This window comes from Phodopus roborovskii, unplaced genomic scaffold (genome assembly GCF_943737965.1).
Source record: "Phodopus roborovskii unplaced genomic scaffold, PHOROB, whole genome shotgun sequence".
NCBI classification, from domain to species: Eukaryota; Metazoa; Chordata; class Mammalia; order Rodentia; family Cricetidae; genus Phodopus; species Phodopus roborovskii.
In genome coordinates, this window is record NW_026126558.1 from 8,958,860 (window position 1) to 8,974,849 (window position 15,990).

Here is a 15,990-nt window from a genome sequence, read left to right on the forward strand (position 1 = left end):
ATTAATCAGTGACTTACCAAACAACTAATCTAATTATGTACAAACAACAACAGACCCCTAAAGTAGGCTCACATCCCTCTCTTTACTAAGAAAGATGACACAGGTAGGGCAGGGTGGTCCTTCCACACCCTTCCTCTTATTTCTGACTCAGGTGATCTGGCCAGTGTCCTCTGATAGAGGGCAGAAGGTGAGAGGTAGCAGGCATCCTGGCCCCTAGCTGATCCTTCCAGCATCACCCCAGCTTTCTGATGCTATGTGTGTGGGTGTCTACAGCAGTAAACACAGTCTATATGTGACAGTTCTCAGCATGGGTGTCTAGGAAGAGTTCCAGGTGGTAGGGTCCCTGGATGAGAAGCCCACCCCCTCCAAGTTTGCAGCCCCAGAGCTCGTGCTGTGAAGAACAGGCCAGTTTGGGGTGCATTGCTTCCTATCCTAGATTCCTACGTCGGATTTCTAACCCCTGAAGTGGACATATCGGGATGTGGGGTCATGATGTGACTTATAGAAGTGAAGGAGATACCAGGTGGACACACAGAGGCCCTGCCATGAAAGGCACATCAAGAGGATGCAAACTATGGACAAAGGTATCTTGTGGGTAAGTAGGAAGCCAGCCCTACCCACACCTTGACTTTGGATGCCCACGCCCTCTTCTGTAATTAAAGCCACCCACCCAGTCTTCAGTCTTGTCATTATAGCTCTCACTGACATGTCCTTGACAAAAGACCCAGTGATCAACACTTGCTCAAAGTGCAATCTTGGAGCTTATGGGAAACACAGCATCCTGACTCCCATCTTTGCTTTGCATGCCAAAACCTACATTTTGTTAAGTCACTGGTCTCTTGACCATACTTCCCAGGAATGTGTCTGAGGTCTTCCACAATGCCATCTGGGCCTCACCAGCTGCTTAGGGCTTGTGGGAACAAGACAAATGAGTTTATAAATCATGTGTCTAGAAAAGATGCAGTACAGGGATGTGACAGAAATCAAATCAATTTTATTGAAACCATAGCAACAACCATTGTGGCCCTATTCACGCGAAGCACAAAAACTTACAATAAACTTTTGTACATAGGAAGTTGTAAAATATATCATTTTTCATAGAAAAAAGCACACAGTAAACTGCGGGCCAAGAGAGCCTACAGATCATTGAGAGTCAACACACCCCTCAGAACAGACCGGCACAACCTGGAAGCAAATGGAAACTATCACAGGGCAGAGTGGGGAATGCAGCTGGCATGGGTGTGGTCACTTTAAATTTGGAAGAACTGAAGAACACGGGTTGGGGGGGCAGAATAGCTGTGACATCAAGGTCTTGTCACTCAAAGTTTCATTTCCATTTTTTTCCTGAATAAAGGGGCTTCCAGTTTCAAACTATTGGTGAAGATGGGCGAGACCCCTATGCCTGGTGGAAGGGCCAGCTGGGTGCACTCAGGACCCCAGTGTAGGCTCACACAGCAAGTTCCCCTGGAGATAGGATTGTAACGAGTATTGGTTACTCATTCTAGAAACCCAGGAGGAGAGCAATTTTCCTTACCATCTCAACCCTGCCCCACAGGCTGAGTGGAGCCAGAGTCCCACAGTACTCCTTGCATCTGGAAGATTTTCAGGTGTTTGGTAGCAACCACGAGTCGCCCTCCACAGGCTGAGCAGCTGTCTGCTCTAACATCTGGGACGGAAGAGTTTATGCCTACAAAATGCCACACTCACACACATGAGGTGGAAAAAGTCCAGTGAAGGCTAGCTGGGGCTGGCTCAAGGTTGTGTGCTTTTTATAAACTCCCCAGAAGGGATGGATTTGGGGAAAGCTATCTCAGCACTCAGGAGGCCAGCCTGGGCTATGTGATGAGTCAAGGCCAAACTGAACTACAAAGTGAAACTCTGTCTCAAACAAATAAACATTTAACCCAACTAGTTCCACATGGCTCTCTAGGGGGAGGGTTTTGTTTAGACTCCCTTAGGGTTTAAAAAAAGAAAGCTATTTGTACTTTTATTCATGTGTATGTGTGTGGTACCTGTGGAGATCATTGATTGCTTGGAGTTACAGGTGGGTGTGAACAGCCTGTGAGTGAGAGGTGGGCATTGAACTCTGGTCTTCTGGAAGCCACAAGAGCCATTAACCACCAAGCCAACTCCCCAGCCTGTCCCCTTAGGGGTGATGTTTTGTTTTATTTTCTACTCCCCCCGCCCCCGTAGGAAATAGTTGGCTGGATCATGAAACCCCATTTGAGGCCAGCACTCACGGGCTATCTTCAACATCCCCAGGGCTGGGGTGGGATTTCACCTTCTCTAGAGTAAGCTGTTTACAAGAACATGTTTCATTTTACAGTGGGTTTGGGCCAGGTTCCTAAGTGATGGAAGCCAGGGCTCACCACACTCTTGGAGCCCAGGAACGCTGGCAGGAGTCGAGCTGCACCAATAGGAATAGGAGTCCTTCCTGTGTGTCCCGGCCCCTCTCCCTGGTGGCTGGTGTGTCATGGGTGGTTTTACAACCACAAGCCACGCCATTAACCTCCATGAGGAATGTGCCAGGAATCCATTCTTCCCACAGCTAGAAACTAGGTCACCCAAACGAAGGGGAAGGTGACATTGAGCTGTCACTCAAACAGCGGCAGTGAGACAGCCCTTGTTCTAAGGAGTGAGCAGACATCTAAGACCTGGAGCCTTGTGCAAAGAAAGCCCCAGAAGAGAACACCTAGACCAGCCTGGGGTGGGGTGGAAGCCACAGGAACATAGAATGGGGTGGAAGGCTCCTGATGCTCGGTCCTCCATGAGACCAAAGGTCATGTGAAAACAGGCCACACGGACAAGGACAAAGACAAGATAAATCTCTGGAGTGCTGCCAACTTTAAATAGACCAGCTCTGCTGGATACATAAGCATGTGACTGCCAAGAGGGCTGGGGACACAAGCAAGGACACTACCAGGGCAGAGCCCAAGTCTTGCCCTGGGCCTCTCCTTGCAGCCCATCTGTCTGACCAGCAAACATAGAACCTATTTCCCTGTTGGTAGGACTTACTGTGACTTTAGGGCTGTCATCCCTATTTGGACAAGAGTCCCATTCACAACACATCTCAAACCTGTATCCTCAAAGGTTTGAACGCCTCCCCCTCCACCCACCAAAGCAAACGTTGTAAGGAGTCCCTCAGTGAGCAGCTCCTGAGTGACCAGATGACAACCGCAGCCTGGCCAGTCTGGGCACTCATTGGTTGTCCACCCGAGACTCCATGGCATGCTACTCATGAGCTGATGATGCTGTGTGACCCTCGCCAAAGGCCACAAAGGGGCAGGGCATTCAATGACACTGAAAGAAAGATTCCTGACTCTCTGTAACACCACCCCACTCCCAAAGGACAAAGTACAGGTAAAAAGCAGGACCCCAAACCCAGTAGATGACATCCCCTTTTCCCCAGCTCTCCACATTCACTGTCTGACAGCGAAGATCCGGAAGGCGTTTCCATTCTGAGGAGCACTCAGGCTGCAAGAGAAGAAGGAGTGGGAGGTTACAAGAGCTGTGGGCAGGGGAATGGCTGCTAGGGCCAGTGCGATGAGGACAGAGCCCACAGAAGTCACACCCGGCTGGACAAGCCCACTAGTACTAACAGGAAACTGTGGTGTGAGTGCAGGCCGAGGCTTCGAAGGGACATTCTGACTCAGGGGTTTCTGGGCCTAGGGCCCTGGATCTGAGCATCCCCTCCTGCCCTGCCCATGGGATTTGCTGTCATCTATCTCAGATCAGATATCTTGCTGACAGATGATTTAAAGGATTGTATAAGAGTAACTCACATCAAATGCCACCCGAATCTGCTGTCCTGGGTCCACTATACTTTCCAAGGCAGGGCTATCATTACTATCTGTACATGCAGGTGAGAAACCCAGACAGCAAGGAATCAAGAGACCAACCAGAGTCGTGCAGTTAATCAAAGCCATGCTGTACTGATGGGAGTTAAGTTCTTCAGGGGTTTTTGTGTGTTTTATTGAGACAGGGTCTTATGCAACCTAGACTGATATCAAACTTATTATACAAATAAGGATGACCCTAAACTCTTGATCCTGCTGCCTCCCCCTCCCAAGTGTTATCACATCCAGATTATGCAATTCTGGGGAACCAGCACTGAACTCAGGGCTTTGTGCATGCTAGGCAAGCACTCTGCCATTGGACTGCAACCCTGACCCTCGACCAGATTTTAAAAACAGCTTTACAGCAACACATACTGTGAAATTCAGGCATGTTTTCTGACCACTATACCAGTGCTGTGGCATGTATGCATACGATGAATAAATGTTCACAAAGATCGCCCCACCCTCCCTTCCTTCCATGCTCCAACTCTTCTGCCTCTGTGGATTTGCCTGTTCTGGATAACAAACACTTTCTACCCACAGAGTCATATGCTTGGAAGGGAGGTTGCTGTTAAACGACATCTACCTTTTGAAAACCTCAAACCCAGCTTCTTCTAAAATGACCACTTTGTGCCTATGCCCATCCACAATGCACTGAGTATTTTGGAGGCTCCATAGCCACACTGACATCTGCTGTGGTCTTTGGCCATCTTATGGGTGGACCGGGACCGTGCCCTGAATCTGCTTCCCACTAGTGTATCAGGTGCTGAGTGGCTCTGCATGGCTCAGCAGCTGCCCCTGGAACACGGCTAGACAGATAGATCTCCAAGCACTGGCAATTCTTTTTAACATGGCGGTGGAGCTGGAACCCGAGGCCTTGTGCATGTTGGGCAAGTGCTTTGACACAGTTGCAGCCCTGCCCATCTTCCAGGTCCTCAAATGGATTATCTCAAAGTTGAGTTGTAAGAGTTTATGCACAGGCGTGCCTACGTGCAGACATACCCATGCTCACACACACAAACATGCACACTTGTGGTATGAAATCCTTTAGTACATATACAATTTACAAACTTTTTCTCTCATTCTGTAGCTAGCTGTCCTGCCTTCCTAACTCTAACTCTACCTCTCCTTCCCTCCCTTGAAGAGAAATTTTTCTTGTCACAGTGCAAACAGCGTACTCCTGTGAGGCCATTCTCTTTGGCAGCAAACAGCTAGGATGTTTTGTTTTCTGAGACAGGGTTTCTCTGAGTCAGGATAGCCCTGGCTGCTCTAGAAACTCTCTCTATGGACCAGGAGAGTTTACAGCTCAGAGGTCTGCTGGTCTCTGCCTCCAGAGTTCTGAGATTAAAGGTGTGCAGATCCTAGCCAGGCTTCTTGCTGGCTGTCAGGCAGCTTACTCTCTGAACGCGCACACACACTTGGTGTCTATTTTTCTTTCTTTGTTTTACGACTTCCTTGCTTTTATTTTATGTGTGTTCATGAGTGTTTATGTGTGCGGCCTGTACCCACAGTGCCCATGGAGGACAGGAGAGTCAGAACCTCTGTAGCTGGAGTTACAGACAGTCGTGAGCCACTCAACTGGGTGCTGGGAACCAAGCACAGTCTTCTTCAAGAGCAGTGAGTGCTCTTAGCCACCTAACCATCTCCCCACTCCCCTTCTCTTCATTGCCTTAATGATGTCACTTAAGATGGGAAAGTTTAAAATCGCTAATTCATCAGTTCTTCACAGCTGTACTTTTGGTGTTGTATTTAAGAAAGCAATACCTAGTTCATAATCACACACGCTCTTTCTGAGAGCTTTTCAAGTTTTAGGCCTTCCATCCATTTGAGTCTGTTTTCATACATGGTAGGAGACCTGGCCCAATTTCACAATTTTGCCTGTCAATTTTTAGCTAAGTGGCCCTCTTTTTACAGCAAAATTAAAATGGAAAATAAAGGCCAGGGAGGTGATTCAGTGGGTGAAAGTCCTGACTGCCAAGCCCGATGATGGCCTGAGTGTGATCTCTGAGACCTTCTGAACACACACACACACACACACACACACACACCACACATACAACACACACATACAACAGAGAGAAAGAGAGAGAGAGAGAGAGAGAGAGAGAGAGAGAGAGAGAACACTATTTAATGGACAAGCAGAGTCCTAGCTATTGTGTGGAACACCCTGTACACAGCTATGCACTGTAAAGGAGGGAAACCCTTCCTTTTCAGCCCTCCTGCTCTACAGTGAGCTCTGCTTCCCTAAGTTCATACCCCACCCACTACTTTCTACACAGACATTTCATATTCTCATGTTTGTACACACACACACACACACACTGATCCAAATCTTGCTTTCTTCACTTAATAACATAACTCAAAATTTTATTTTTATTTGTTTTTGGAGATGGGTTCTGGCTATGTAGCCCAGGTTGGCCTCAAACTTGTGGCAATCCTCCTGCCTCAGGTACCCGTGTACTGGGATTACAAGCATGGGCTACCATACCTTGTTAGAATGTTCTTAGCCTGTTTTCTCAGCTGCAGAGTATTCTGACAGGTTTAAGTTGTATTTATCTGGGACTCTACAAATGAAGACTGAGTTCTTTTTAGTCATTTTATTGGCAGACAAGGCCATCACTGTCGAGGTTGCATGCATCCACTTGTGAGTCCTGAAACCCCTGGGAATGGAATCACTGGATCAAAGTATGGATGTGAGCCAAATGTGGCGGCACATGCCTATAACCTAGAACTCGGGAGGCTGAGGCAAAAGGATCATGGATTCTGGGGTAGCATGAGCAACAGAGCAAGATTCTGTCTCCAAAGGGTAAAGCAGGCATGAGTGCTGGGGTCATGGCAATATAGTTAGTGACATAGTGCTTACTTAGCACGTACAAGGCTTAGGCTCCGCCATCAGCACTACAAATAATCACAACAACAATAATAATAAAAGCATGGGTGCATCTGAGATCTTGATAGCTGCCAAAATGTTTCTCATAAACATTGCACTAATTGATACCTCCTGGAGGAGGCGTGCAGGGTGGCCCAGTTAACCTTTAAGGTTCCATTCTCAGTGGGGAAGGGTGTCCACAGTTGCAGCATACACACTGCAGATTAAGAAAATGCCTGAGCGTGATCTAAACAGCCCAGCCGTGATTTATCAATGCCATTTCCTGTAGGGTCTCTGCCGGGAGCAGGAGATCCCAGATTGGACCATACTCCTAGACCTGACAGCTGGCCAGGCCCTGGGCGGTCCACCAGGGAGCTACAGTCCTGTGGGAACAGCTGCTTGGAATTCCTGCTTGTTTTTCTGCCTTCCCCGTGGCAGCCTCATGCTCTTGGCTACCCCAGGGCTGAACCCTGGAAAAACGTATCAGATAGGCATGTTCAGTGACATGGTGCTGCATAGAGGTGTGAGACCAGGACATGGTGGGATGCTCCCTGGGGTTGCCAAGGCCAAGCTGAGAGAGACAAGCAGCTGCCCAGGGCCAGGTTTACCCAGCAGCTGGGCTGGTTTCTGTAAAGTGCCTTCTGCTCCTTGGATTTCAGGCTGAAGAGCTCCCAGGGCTCTGTCCACTGAGTAGTAGCTAGGAGAACCGCCCACTGCCACGTGCTCCCTGTCTGCCACACATGTGGACAAGCCACGTGGGGGAAAGAACAAGGGAGCTGGAAAAGGTTCTGGTAGGATGCTGATGCTGGCACGCTCAACCCTGTCAAGAGAGCCCTGAGGCTGCCAACCAGGCTGGAGCACCCGGCATCTTGCCTGGAGCTACAGGAGCACTTCAGAGTACTCTGCCCAGCTTGCAACAAGGAGCCAGCGGAGGGGTCCATGTGAATGCTGGCCCCCTCCACTCTCTCCCTGAAGCCATGACACTCATTAAGCAGGTCAGTCGCCTGCCTGCTGTGTATGTCCGAGGAAGGTGTGTAGAGAGTGATAAGTCAGAATCTTTCCCCAGCCCTGCCTTTCCCAACCTGGCCCTCAGATGCTCTTTATGGGTCAACTCATGACCCCCACATATGTCTGGGACAGTATAAAGTACTTTCAGGTTGTTTCTCTGAAATTGGCGTGGGGGGTCTCCCTCAATTGTTCTCTACCTTTTTTTTTGGAGGGGGGGCCTTTTTTTTCTTGTTTTGGTTTAGCTAAACAAGGTTTCTCTGTGTAGCTCTCACTGTCCTAAAACTTGCTCTGTAGACCAGGACTTGGATTCCCAGACATCCTCCTGCCTCTGCCTCCCCAGTGCTGGGATTAGAGGTGTGAACCACCACTCCCAGGTCCACCCTACTTTTTGAGATAGCGTCTCTCACTGAAGCTGGAGTTAGCCCTTTTGGCTGGGCGAGGTATCCAGCATCTGTCATCTGTCCCTGCTCCCTTTATAACATGACCACCACACCCAGCTTTATGTGAGCTCTGGGGATCTGAACTCAGTCCCTCATGCTTTCACACTTTAGCTGCCTAGCTGCTTCTCAGTCCTGGGGATTACTGCTTTCATAAAAATCAAATACAGCCAGGTGGCGGTGGCACACACCTTTAATCTCAACACTTGGGAGGTAGAGGCAGATGGATTTCTGTGAGTTCAAGGCCAGCCTAAGTTACAGATCATTTCCATGACAGCCAGAGCTACACAGAGAAATCCTATCTCAAAAAAAAAAAGAAAGAAAGAAAAGTCAAATATAAAGAATTTGATAAAAGGCACCAAAGATCTCTCAGCTAGTTCTAAATGACTTGCTAGACTCGACAGGTCATCTATCATTCAACTACTGTTTACTGTGGACCTAGTACATGCCAGGATCTGGGTTCAGTATGTTGCTGGTGGGGGTGGTAACAAAACAGATGGATGCTGCCCTTCAAGGAGCCTCCACCAGACAAACATGTACAAGGAAATTCCACAGAGGGATGACTTAGGAAAGAAACAAGCAGACTGGAGTTGGGGAAGGGCAACGTCAGGAGGGGGAAGGGTGCCCCCCAGGGAGACACACTTGTCTTCAGATCTGAATGGCAGGAAGGATCAGCCACAGGCACACAGGGAGATGAGAAGCTTCAGGGCCTGAAGACAGCAAGTGCAAAGGCCCTGGGGTAGAAATGGCCTCCACATGTTCCAGAAACAGAAAAGACCATGAGGGGGAAGTGTGGTGGTGGGGGGTGCTGCAGGTGGAGCAGGTGCTTCTGGGCACCTGCGGGGGGGGGGGGACTCTGTTCCCAGAAGAGCAGGAAGCCATTGGCGGGAAGGGCTCCACAGGCAGTGAGAGCAGACATAAGAAGGTGGCTGTGGCTGGATTACCCGAGGGACCTGTTGGGAGCATGTGCAATTGCACAAAGTCGTTCCTCCTCTGCTTAGTGTGGTAAGAACGAGGAAGGAAACAGCGGGATATGAGGCCATCCATGCTGGTAAATAAACAGCTATCCGTCCGCAGCGTGAGTGCCCTGTGCCACCCAGAAGGCAGTATGGTGACACACACCCATGGTGTGCTGGGCCATGCTGCCTGTATGGTGCCCTCTCGTGGCAGCATACCCTTTCAATCCTAGCACTGGGGAGGCAGAGGCAGGCAGATTTCTGCATGAGGCCACAGTGAGTTCTAGGTCAGTCAGGGCTACACAGTGAGACCCTGTCTAAAACATAAAAAAAAAAAAAAAAAAAAATATTTTCACTACTAGAGCACAGGAGATGGATACACGGATAATAGAGCTAGCCATGTGAGCCTGCTAACCTGTGTTTTATCCCTGGGACCCAAGTAAGAAGCCAATGTGCCAGAACTCATCTGTAACCACAGCACTCCTGCAGCTGTTAGACAGAAGGTAGAGACAGAGGAATTCTGGAAGCTCACAGGTCAGCTAATATGGAGTATGCTACTCAGCAGAAACAAGTGAGACCCTGGATCAACAAGGTAAAAGGAGAGAACTGAGTCCCTACATTTATCCTCTGAACACACACACACACACACACACCATACCACAACACACACTACACCACACACTTGCACACACACACACACACACTTGCACACACACAAACACACACACTCACTGTTTTTACTACCTCTTAAAAATTTCTTGGAGGCCCCCATGGAAGGCCAGGGCACAGCTGCTCTGTGGCACTGCAGAGATACTGGGAATCAGGCCTTCCTCAGGGCAGGCAGGGCAGCCCAGAACAGCTTCCTTTTGAGAGGAAAAGCTCTTGCTGGAACCTTCCAGTAGAGCCTGGAGTAAGAGAGGGAATAGCTGGTTCTGGAGCAGCATGACCTTTGTCTCTACAGGTTGGCGGCTAGCCCTGGGGAGTCAGAAAATCCTGGGACACAGAGGGGTCCATGACTCTGGCCATGGAAAAGTGTGGTTGTGCTCCTATTGCTAAGAGATACTGAAGTTGAGCATGGTAATACAGGCCTGTGTTCCCAGCTACTTTCGAGGTTGTGGCTGGAGGATCCTTGGTTCAAACCCTATCTGGGCTTCAGAGCGTGTTCAAGTTCAGCCTGTGAAACTTGGTGAGACCCTATCTCAAAATAAAATGCAAAAGAGACTGGTTGGAGATGAGGATCCATAATAAGAGTGCTGGCCTAGGATGGTGAGACCCTAGGTTCAATCCCAGTATAATAAGGAAGGGAGGGAAAAGGGGGTGGGAGAGAAAGCCATTGCTAGCTCTAGGCACATATATGCAGCTCTCCCCTGACAGACATGTGTGTCCAGCCCTGCTTTGCTACCAGAGTGTGCACTTGGGAGGCTGAGGCAAGAGGATCACAAGCTCAAGACTAGCCTGAGCTACATAGTGAATTTCTGCCTCAGGGGCCAGATTGTGTGTGTGTGTGGGGGGGGCAAAACAACTGAAGCAGACCCAGTCTCAGCCCCCATTTGTATCCCTTTCTCTGAGCCTCAGTTTCCACGTTTGCAAATCCAGATTTGCCCAATACTCACTCGTGAGGGACATTATAAACACTGGGCTTCAAATCAAATGCAAGCAAACATCTCTCTTCTTTATTTTTTACTGTGGCTACTAGGGTGACTGGGGTCCTGTGTGGCTCACATTATGTGTCTGCTGGCCCTTAGGATGGAGATTTTTATCTCTACTATCCATGCCTGTCCTCAGTCCCCAGGTCAGTGCTCAGAGTCGCTCATACTGTTGACTGAACAATTCCACAGCCAGATGAAAACGTGCCTGAATACCCCATTCTGCCCACGGTTTACTGTTCAAAACTGACTGGGAACTCATCTGTCACCCTGGTCAAAGAAGAGTGCTGGGCTGACAGGCATCTATCTGGGTGTCTGCTCTCTCTAAGGATGTGGCTTAGCCAGCCTAGGCCCCAAGTCTGAGAGAACAAGCTGTCCTGGAGAATCTCACTTCTACACACCCACCTTTCACAACTTCCAGGAAGCCTTCTCCGACACACCATTGTGAAATCAAAGCTGTCACACCAGCCAGTGTGAGCAGCACCCCATGCCACTCAGGATTTGAAATGACATTTGCCAAGCTAGGAGTGGGTGGCAAGGACCTATATAACCCCAGTACTTGGGAAGTAGGGGACAGGAAGATTCGAAATTCAAGGTCACCCTCATCTACACAGTGAGTGGGAGGCCAGCCTGGTTTCCATGAGATCCTATCTCAGATAAACAAAATAAAAATAACAGGGAGACTGAGATGGCTCAGCAGGTAAAGGCGCTTACGGCCAAGCCTGACAGGAATTCCATCCCTGGGACCCACGTGGTGGAGACTCTTGCAAGTCGCCCCCTGACCTCCACATGCTGCTGTGGTATATGTGAGTGTACACACATGCAGTAAACATAAAAATAAATAAATATTATTTTAATTAGACGTAAAATACTATTTGGAAAACACTGGCCATAGAATGTTCTATGTTTTAATGACTGTTAGGACTATCTGTGACCCCTCCAGGGTCTCAACAGCCACTGGGAACAGAGCCACCCTCTGGCTCTGAAACTGGTTCCTGCAGTTCACTGGGTTGAGTTATATAGAGAGTCTCCCCAGCCACGCCACTTCATATATCAAAGATGGCTGAGGCCCTTTAGATACGAGAGAGAGCCAGAGCAACCACACTCAAAGACAGTGTCTTTGCTGGAACCTCATTGCTCCGGGTCTCACTTCTATCTGTCCCTACCAGGTGGCCAGGCCTGCACCACAGGACATAGGTTCAGCTTCATGCTCCTGGCTGGATCCAGTGTCTGGGAATGTGAGGGCTTCCCATGTGAAGGAGGCCACATGGGTGAGTAGGGTCTAAAAAGCCCACTGGTAGCCAGGAGTTGGTGCCCATGCCTTTAATCCCAGCACTCAGGAGGCAGAGGCAGGCAGATCTCTTTGAAGTTGAGGCCAGCCTGGCCTACAGAGCAAGTTCCAGGACAGCCAGGGCTACACAGAGAAACTCTGTCTCAAAAAGACAAAGCTAACAAAAAAGAGCTCACTGGTATCAGGAGGAGGGACATGTGTAAGGGCTTTATGCCCCTCTGAGAGCCAATTCAGGTGGGTGTTTCCTGAACTAGAGCCACCTGGCCCTCTGAAAAGGGCTTGGAACAGACTGGAGAGTCATGAGAGTAGCCAGGGCCACTGGACCCCATTATCCACTTACTAGGGCCACCTTACTGTAGCTTTTGATTCCCAACCAGAACTTTCTCTCCTGGGAGGAAGGAGCCTCATTAGGCTTAGGAAGCTCCTGAGAGTCACAGGATTCATGAGGCCCCTCCCACAGCCTGGCAGAGAGACAGGCCTGGGACTTGTAGAAACACAAGAAGCAACTAACTGTCCACAGCCTCACAAGACGATGACTGCTCACATTGCTGTGGCCTCCAAAATCATGAGAAAGAAAGGCCATGGCAGCCAGAGTGTACTAGTATGAGCCAGGCCCTCAACTCTATCTGCCCCAGGGAGGGCTCTTTACAGTCGCTCCCACCTTGTAGGCCAAGACTGGGGTCAGGCAAGGCATTCTCTGAAGTTAGTGTCCTAAAGAGGAAACCACGGGAGAAATGGGTCTTCTCAATTCACTTCCACAGAATAGGGTCACACGAATAAAAAACATGGGACAGAGGCTGTTTTGGAGAATGTTCTAGAAAGCCATACGAAAGATCAGAGGTCAGTAGGTGATCTGAGAGTACACCTGGGGTATGTGCCAATGTCCCTCAAGAAGGATACTCATTGCTGTGGCTCAGGCCTCAAAGTGAAAACAGCCATATACCTCAGGGGTAAAATGCCCAGAGCCATGTGCACCCAACACTGGCCTATATTGCAGCCAACAGACACATCAGGGGCAGGAAGTCCGGCCTGTGATTGCATAAGAGAAAACCCAGAACTGTCAGCATGACCCTCACTTCCTGCCCATCACCACCAGGCCCTGTCTCAATGACTCTTGTCATCAATCCTATGAGGTCAGGGAAGCTGGCAGAACTACCAAACAGATGCATCTTCAGGGAGGAACAGGTGTCACAATCACTTGGTCCTGTTCTGCTTGCCTCACAGAGATAAAAAAAATAAAACAAACAAAAAACCAAAAACAAATAAACAAAAAACACTTAGCAAGACCAGCCTCCATGCTGAGGTGACAGGCCAGCCTCCAAGCTAAGGTGACAATCCAGCCTCCAGGCTGAGGACACAGCAGCCTTCAGGATTAGGTGACAGGCCAGCCTCCAGGCTAAGGACATACCAGCCTTCAGGATTAGGTGACAGGCCAGCCTACAGGCTTACATGATAGTCATCCAAAGCACAGGCAGGTGCCGGGTTCAGACAGTGCTGGAGATCATGACTGTCTGCATTCATATACAGCTTTCAGGACTGTTGGGAAATGAGACTCTGGTCCCCTATGTCTTATGGACTAAATACACGTATACACTCACTCACACACACACACACACACACACACACACACACAGGCCTACATACACATGCACATATACACACAGACACATATGCACATACAATGCACACATGAGGAGAAAGCTAGAAGCCTACACACCAAAACTAATGTACCGCAGTTCTCCCAGGTGACGGACAGCAGATGGATGCTGTGCTTTGGATATATATAAACTCTCTACACTTTCCACAAAGTATACATCAGAAATAGAAAAAGGAAACTTATTGGAAAACAAAAGGATCAAAAGAGAGAGAATCCCAGTCTCAACCTGGACACAGTGGTGACAAAGAACAAACCAGCTTCCCAAAGTAAGGCGCTGCCAGGCCCAAGGGCCACCCCTACCTTTCTGACTGCACCCCATTCCTGAGCGAGCCCACGTAATTCTTCTTCTTGTCCACTGGCATCACATCTGCATAGCCACCATTCTCATCACTGATGACACCGGCATGCACAGCTGCCTTGCAAATGCTGGAAGTCTGCAAGGACAGGAGGCTGGGGTTAGTGCCAGTACCCAGGTACCTGTTAGCTCTGATCACACTGACTCCAGGAAACAGCCCATTACCACCTTGGCTCCTGACTGCCCTCAGAGAACTGCCATTGTCACTCATCCACAAATCCTACTCTCATTCCACACACAGCTTTCTGAGTAGTCACTCTGCCTGACCCTGCAGGGTTTAGCAGGGACCAAGCAAAGACTCTGCCTCCACGGAGTCAAGGTGGCAAATAGGCAAATACACAAGCAAGGTTAACGATGAGGGAAATAAAATTAGATCATGAGAGGCGTCTGGCTGGAAGAGGCTGCTTTAGAGCAGCAGTGGGCAAACCAGTGACAGAGAAGTTCCAGTCACAGCCGTGTGGCTATCTGTAAGCAGAGTGTTCTGGGAAGAGAGGGCAGACTGTGCAAAGGTCCTGAGGCAGGAGTGAACAGATCATGTCCCAGGAGGAGAAAGGAGGCTAGGATGTCTGGGATACAGTGAGCCAGGTGGGCAGTGTGGACACAGATGGGCACTATCAGATGCCTAGTACGCACTAGGACTCAGGCTGGTGTGGGGTGTTTTGTTTTCTAGGCCTCAGGTTACTTGGGCCTGGGTGATGAGGCTCCAAGTGACTCATTAGGGTCTTAGCACACTAGATAGAAGATGGGCAGGACACATCCATTTACTTTCACCCAGAGACAGGACCATCCAGGGTGGTCCCAGACAAGGTCCATTTATGGCCAAGAACTGCCGAGTCACCTCCCCGGCCATGTTCATAGTGCTTTCTTCAGGTCGTGGCAGCCTTGTCTAGCGGAACTGCACCGCTAGACTATGGTTTCCGTCTTTGCTGTACCATGGGACCAACTGCTGTCCTGTTATGAAGATGATACTCAGCATCTCAACCTCCTTCCTAGAGGTCTCAGCTGCACACAGTGGGGCTGAGCCATCTCCTGCCCAGTCTGAGCACATGCTAGCCCTGAGTGAATTTCAGTCCTGGCTGAGGCCTGTGATTCCATTTGATCTAATGAGGTTGGAGGTAACCATTCTTCCCACTTCTCAGGCCAGCGAGCTGGACACACAGGGTCAGTCACTTGCCAAAGCCACTTGAGAACCGTCGACGCCAACTGAAGTCACCAGAGATGACCACAACCTAATCCTCAGACCTGTGAATGGCAGAAGGGGCTTTGCAGATGGGATTAAGTTAAGGATGTTGGGGTGGGAGATTACCTGGCTTATCCCAGTAGCCCAGTGATATCACAGAGTCCTGTAACAGGGAGGGGCTCAGAGCTGGAGCATGTAAGACACTTCTGGCATTGCTGACTTTGAATAGGTCAGGAGCCAAGGCATGTGGGGTGGCCTGGAGAGACTAGTAGAGGCCAGGGCACTGGCTCTGTTGGTTGTTCTCTTGCCAGAATGAAGGATGGAGTCAGCAACACACCCCACAGTCTCCAGAGGTATGTGAATGGAGGGTCACATCTGTGGCCTCCCAGAACTATGACCCAGGTACTCTTTGGAGATCCTTCTTCAGGCTGGTTGATGTCCATCCTCCAAAACCATGACACTCAAGAGTCGCTGATGCTTAAGAAGGTATGTGGCTATTTCCTCCAGGTTGAATTGATCGTAGCCATCTTCAGTGAGAGCAGCTGTGATCATTACGTGAGACCCTTGAATGATCTGACCTGTGGACATTCCCGAGTGAAGGGAAGGGGGCTCCCAGGATCCCTAGAGACCTCCTGCTGCTTGAGGTTATTCAGAAGATACAGAGTTGACTGGGTGGGGTCTCTTCCTGTATAATCAAGAGTCACCTAGGGGTCTTCACTGTATGGCTGCTAAACATCACCTCTGTGACCTCCTGG

The 15,990-nt window shown here is 49.5% G+C and overlaps 1 protein-coding gene across 1 annotated transcript in view; it reads right to left on the reverse strand.

Annotated features, from left to right (window-relative positions):
* Nucleotides 1-974: 974 nt before the first annotated feature.
* Crispld2 (cysteine rich secretory protein LCCL domain containing 2) overlaps nucleotides 975-15,990 on the reverse strand; it is a 55,531-nt gene continuing 40,515 nt past the window's right edge. The window contains exons 14-15 of the mRNA XM_051201585.1: nucleotides 14,001-14,134; nucleotides 975-3,474 (exon numbers count right to left, since the gene is read on the reverse strand). Coding sequence (XP_051057542.1) covers nucleotides 3,420-3,474; nucleotides 14,001-14,134 — 189 coding nt within the window. The 3' untranslated portion in view covers nucleotides 975-3,419. The remainder of the gene's footprint in view (nucleotides 3,475-14,000; nucleotides 14,135-15,990) is intronic.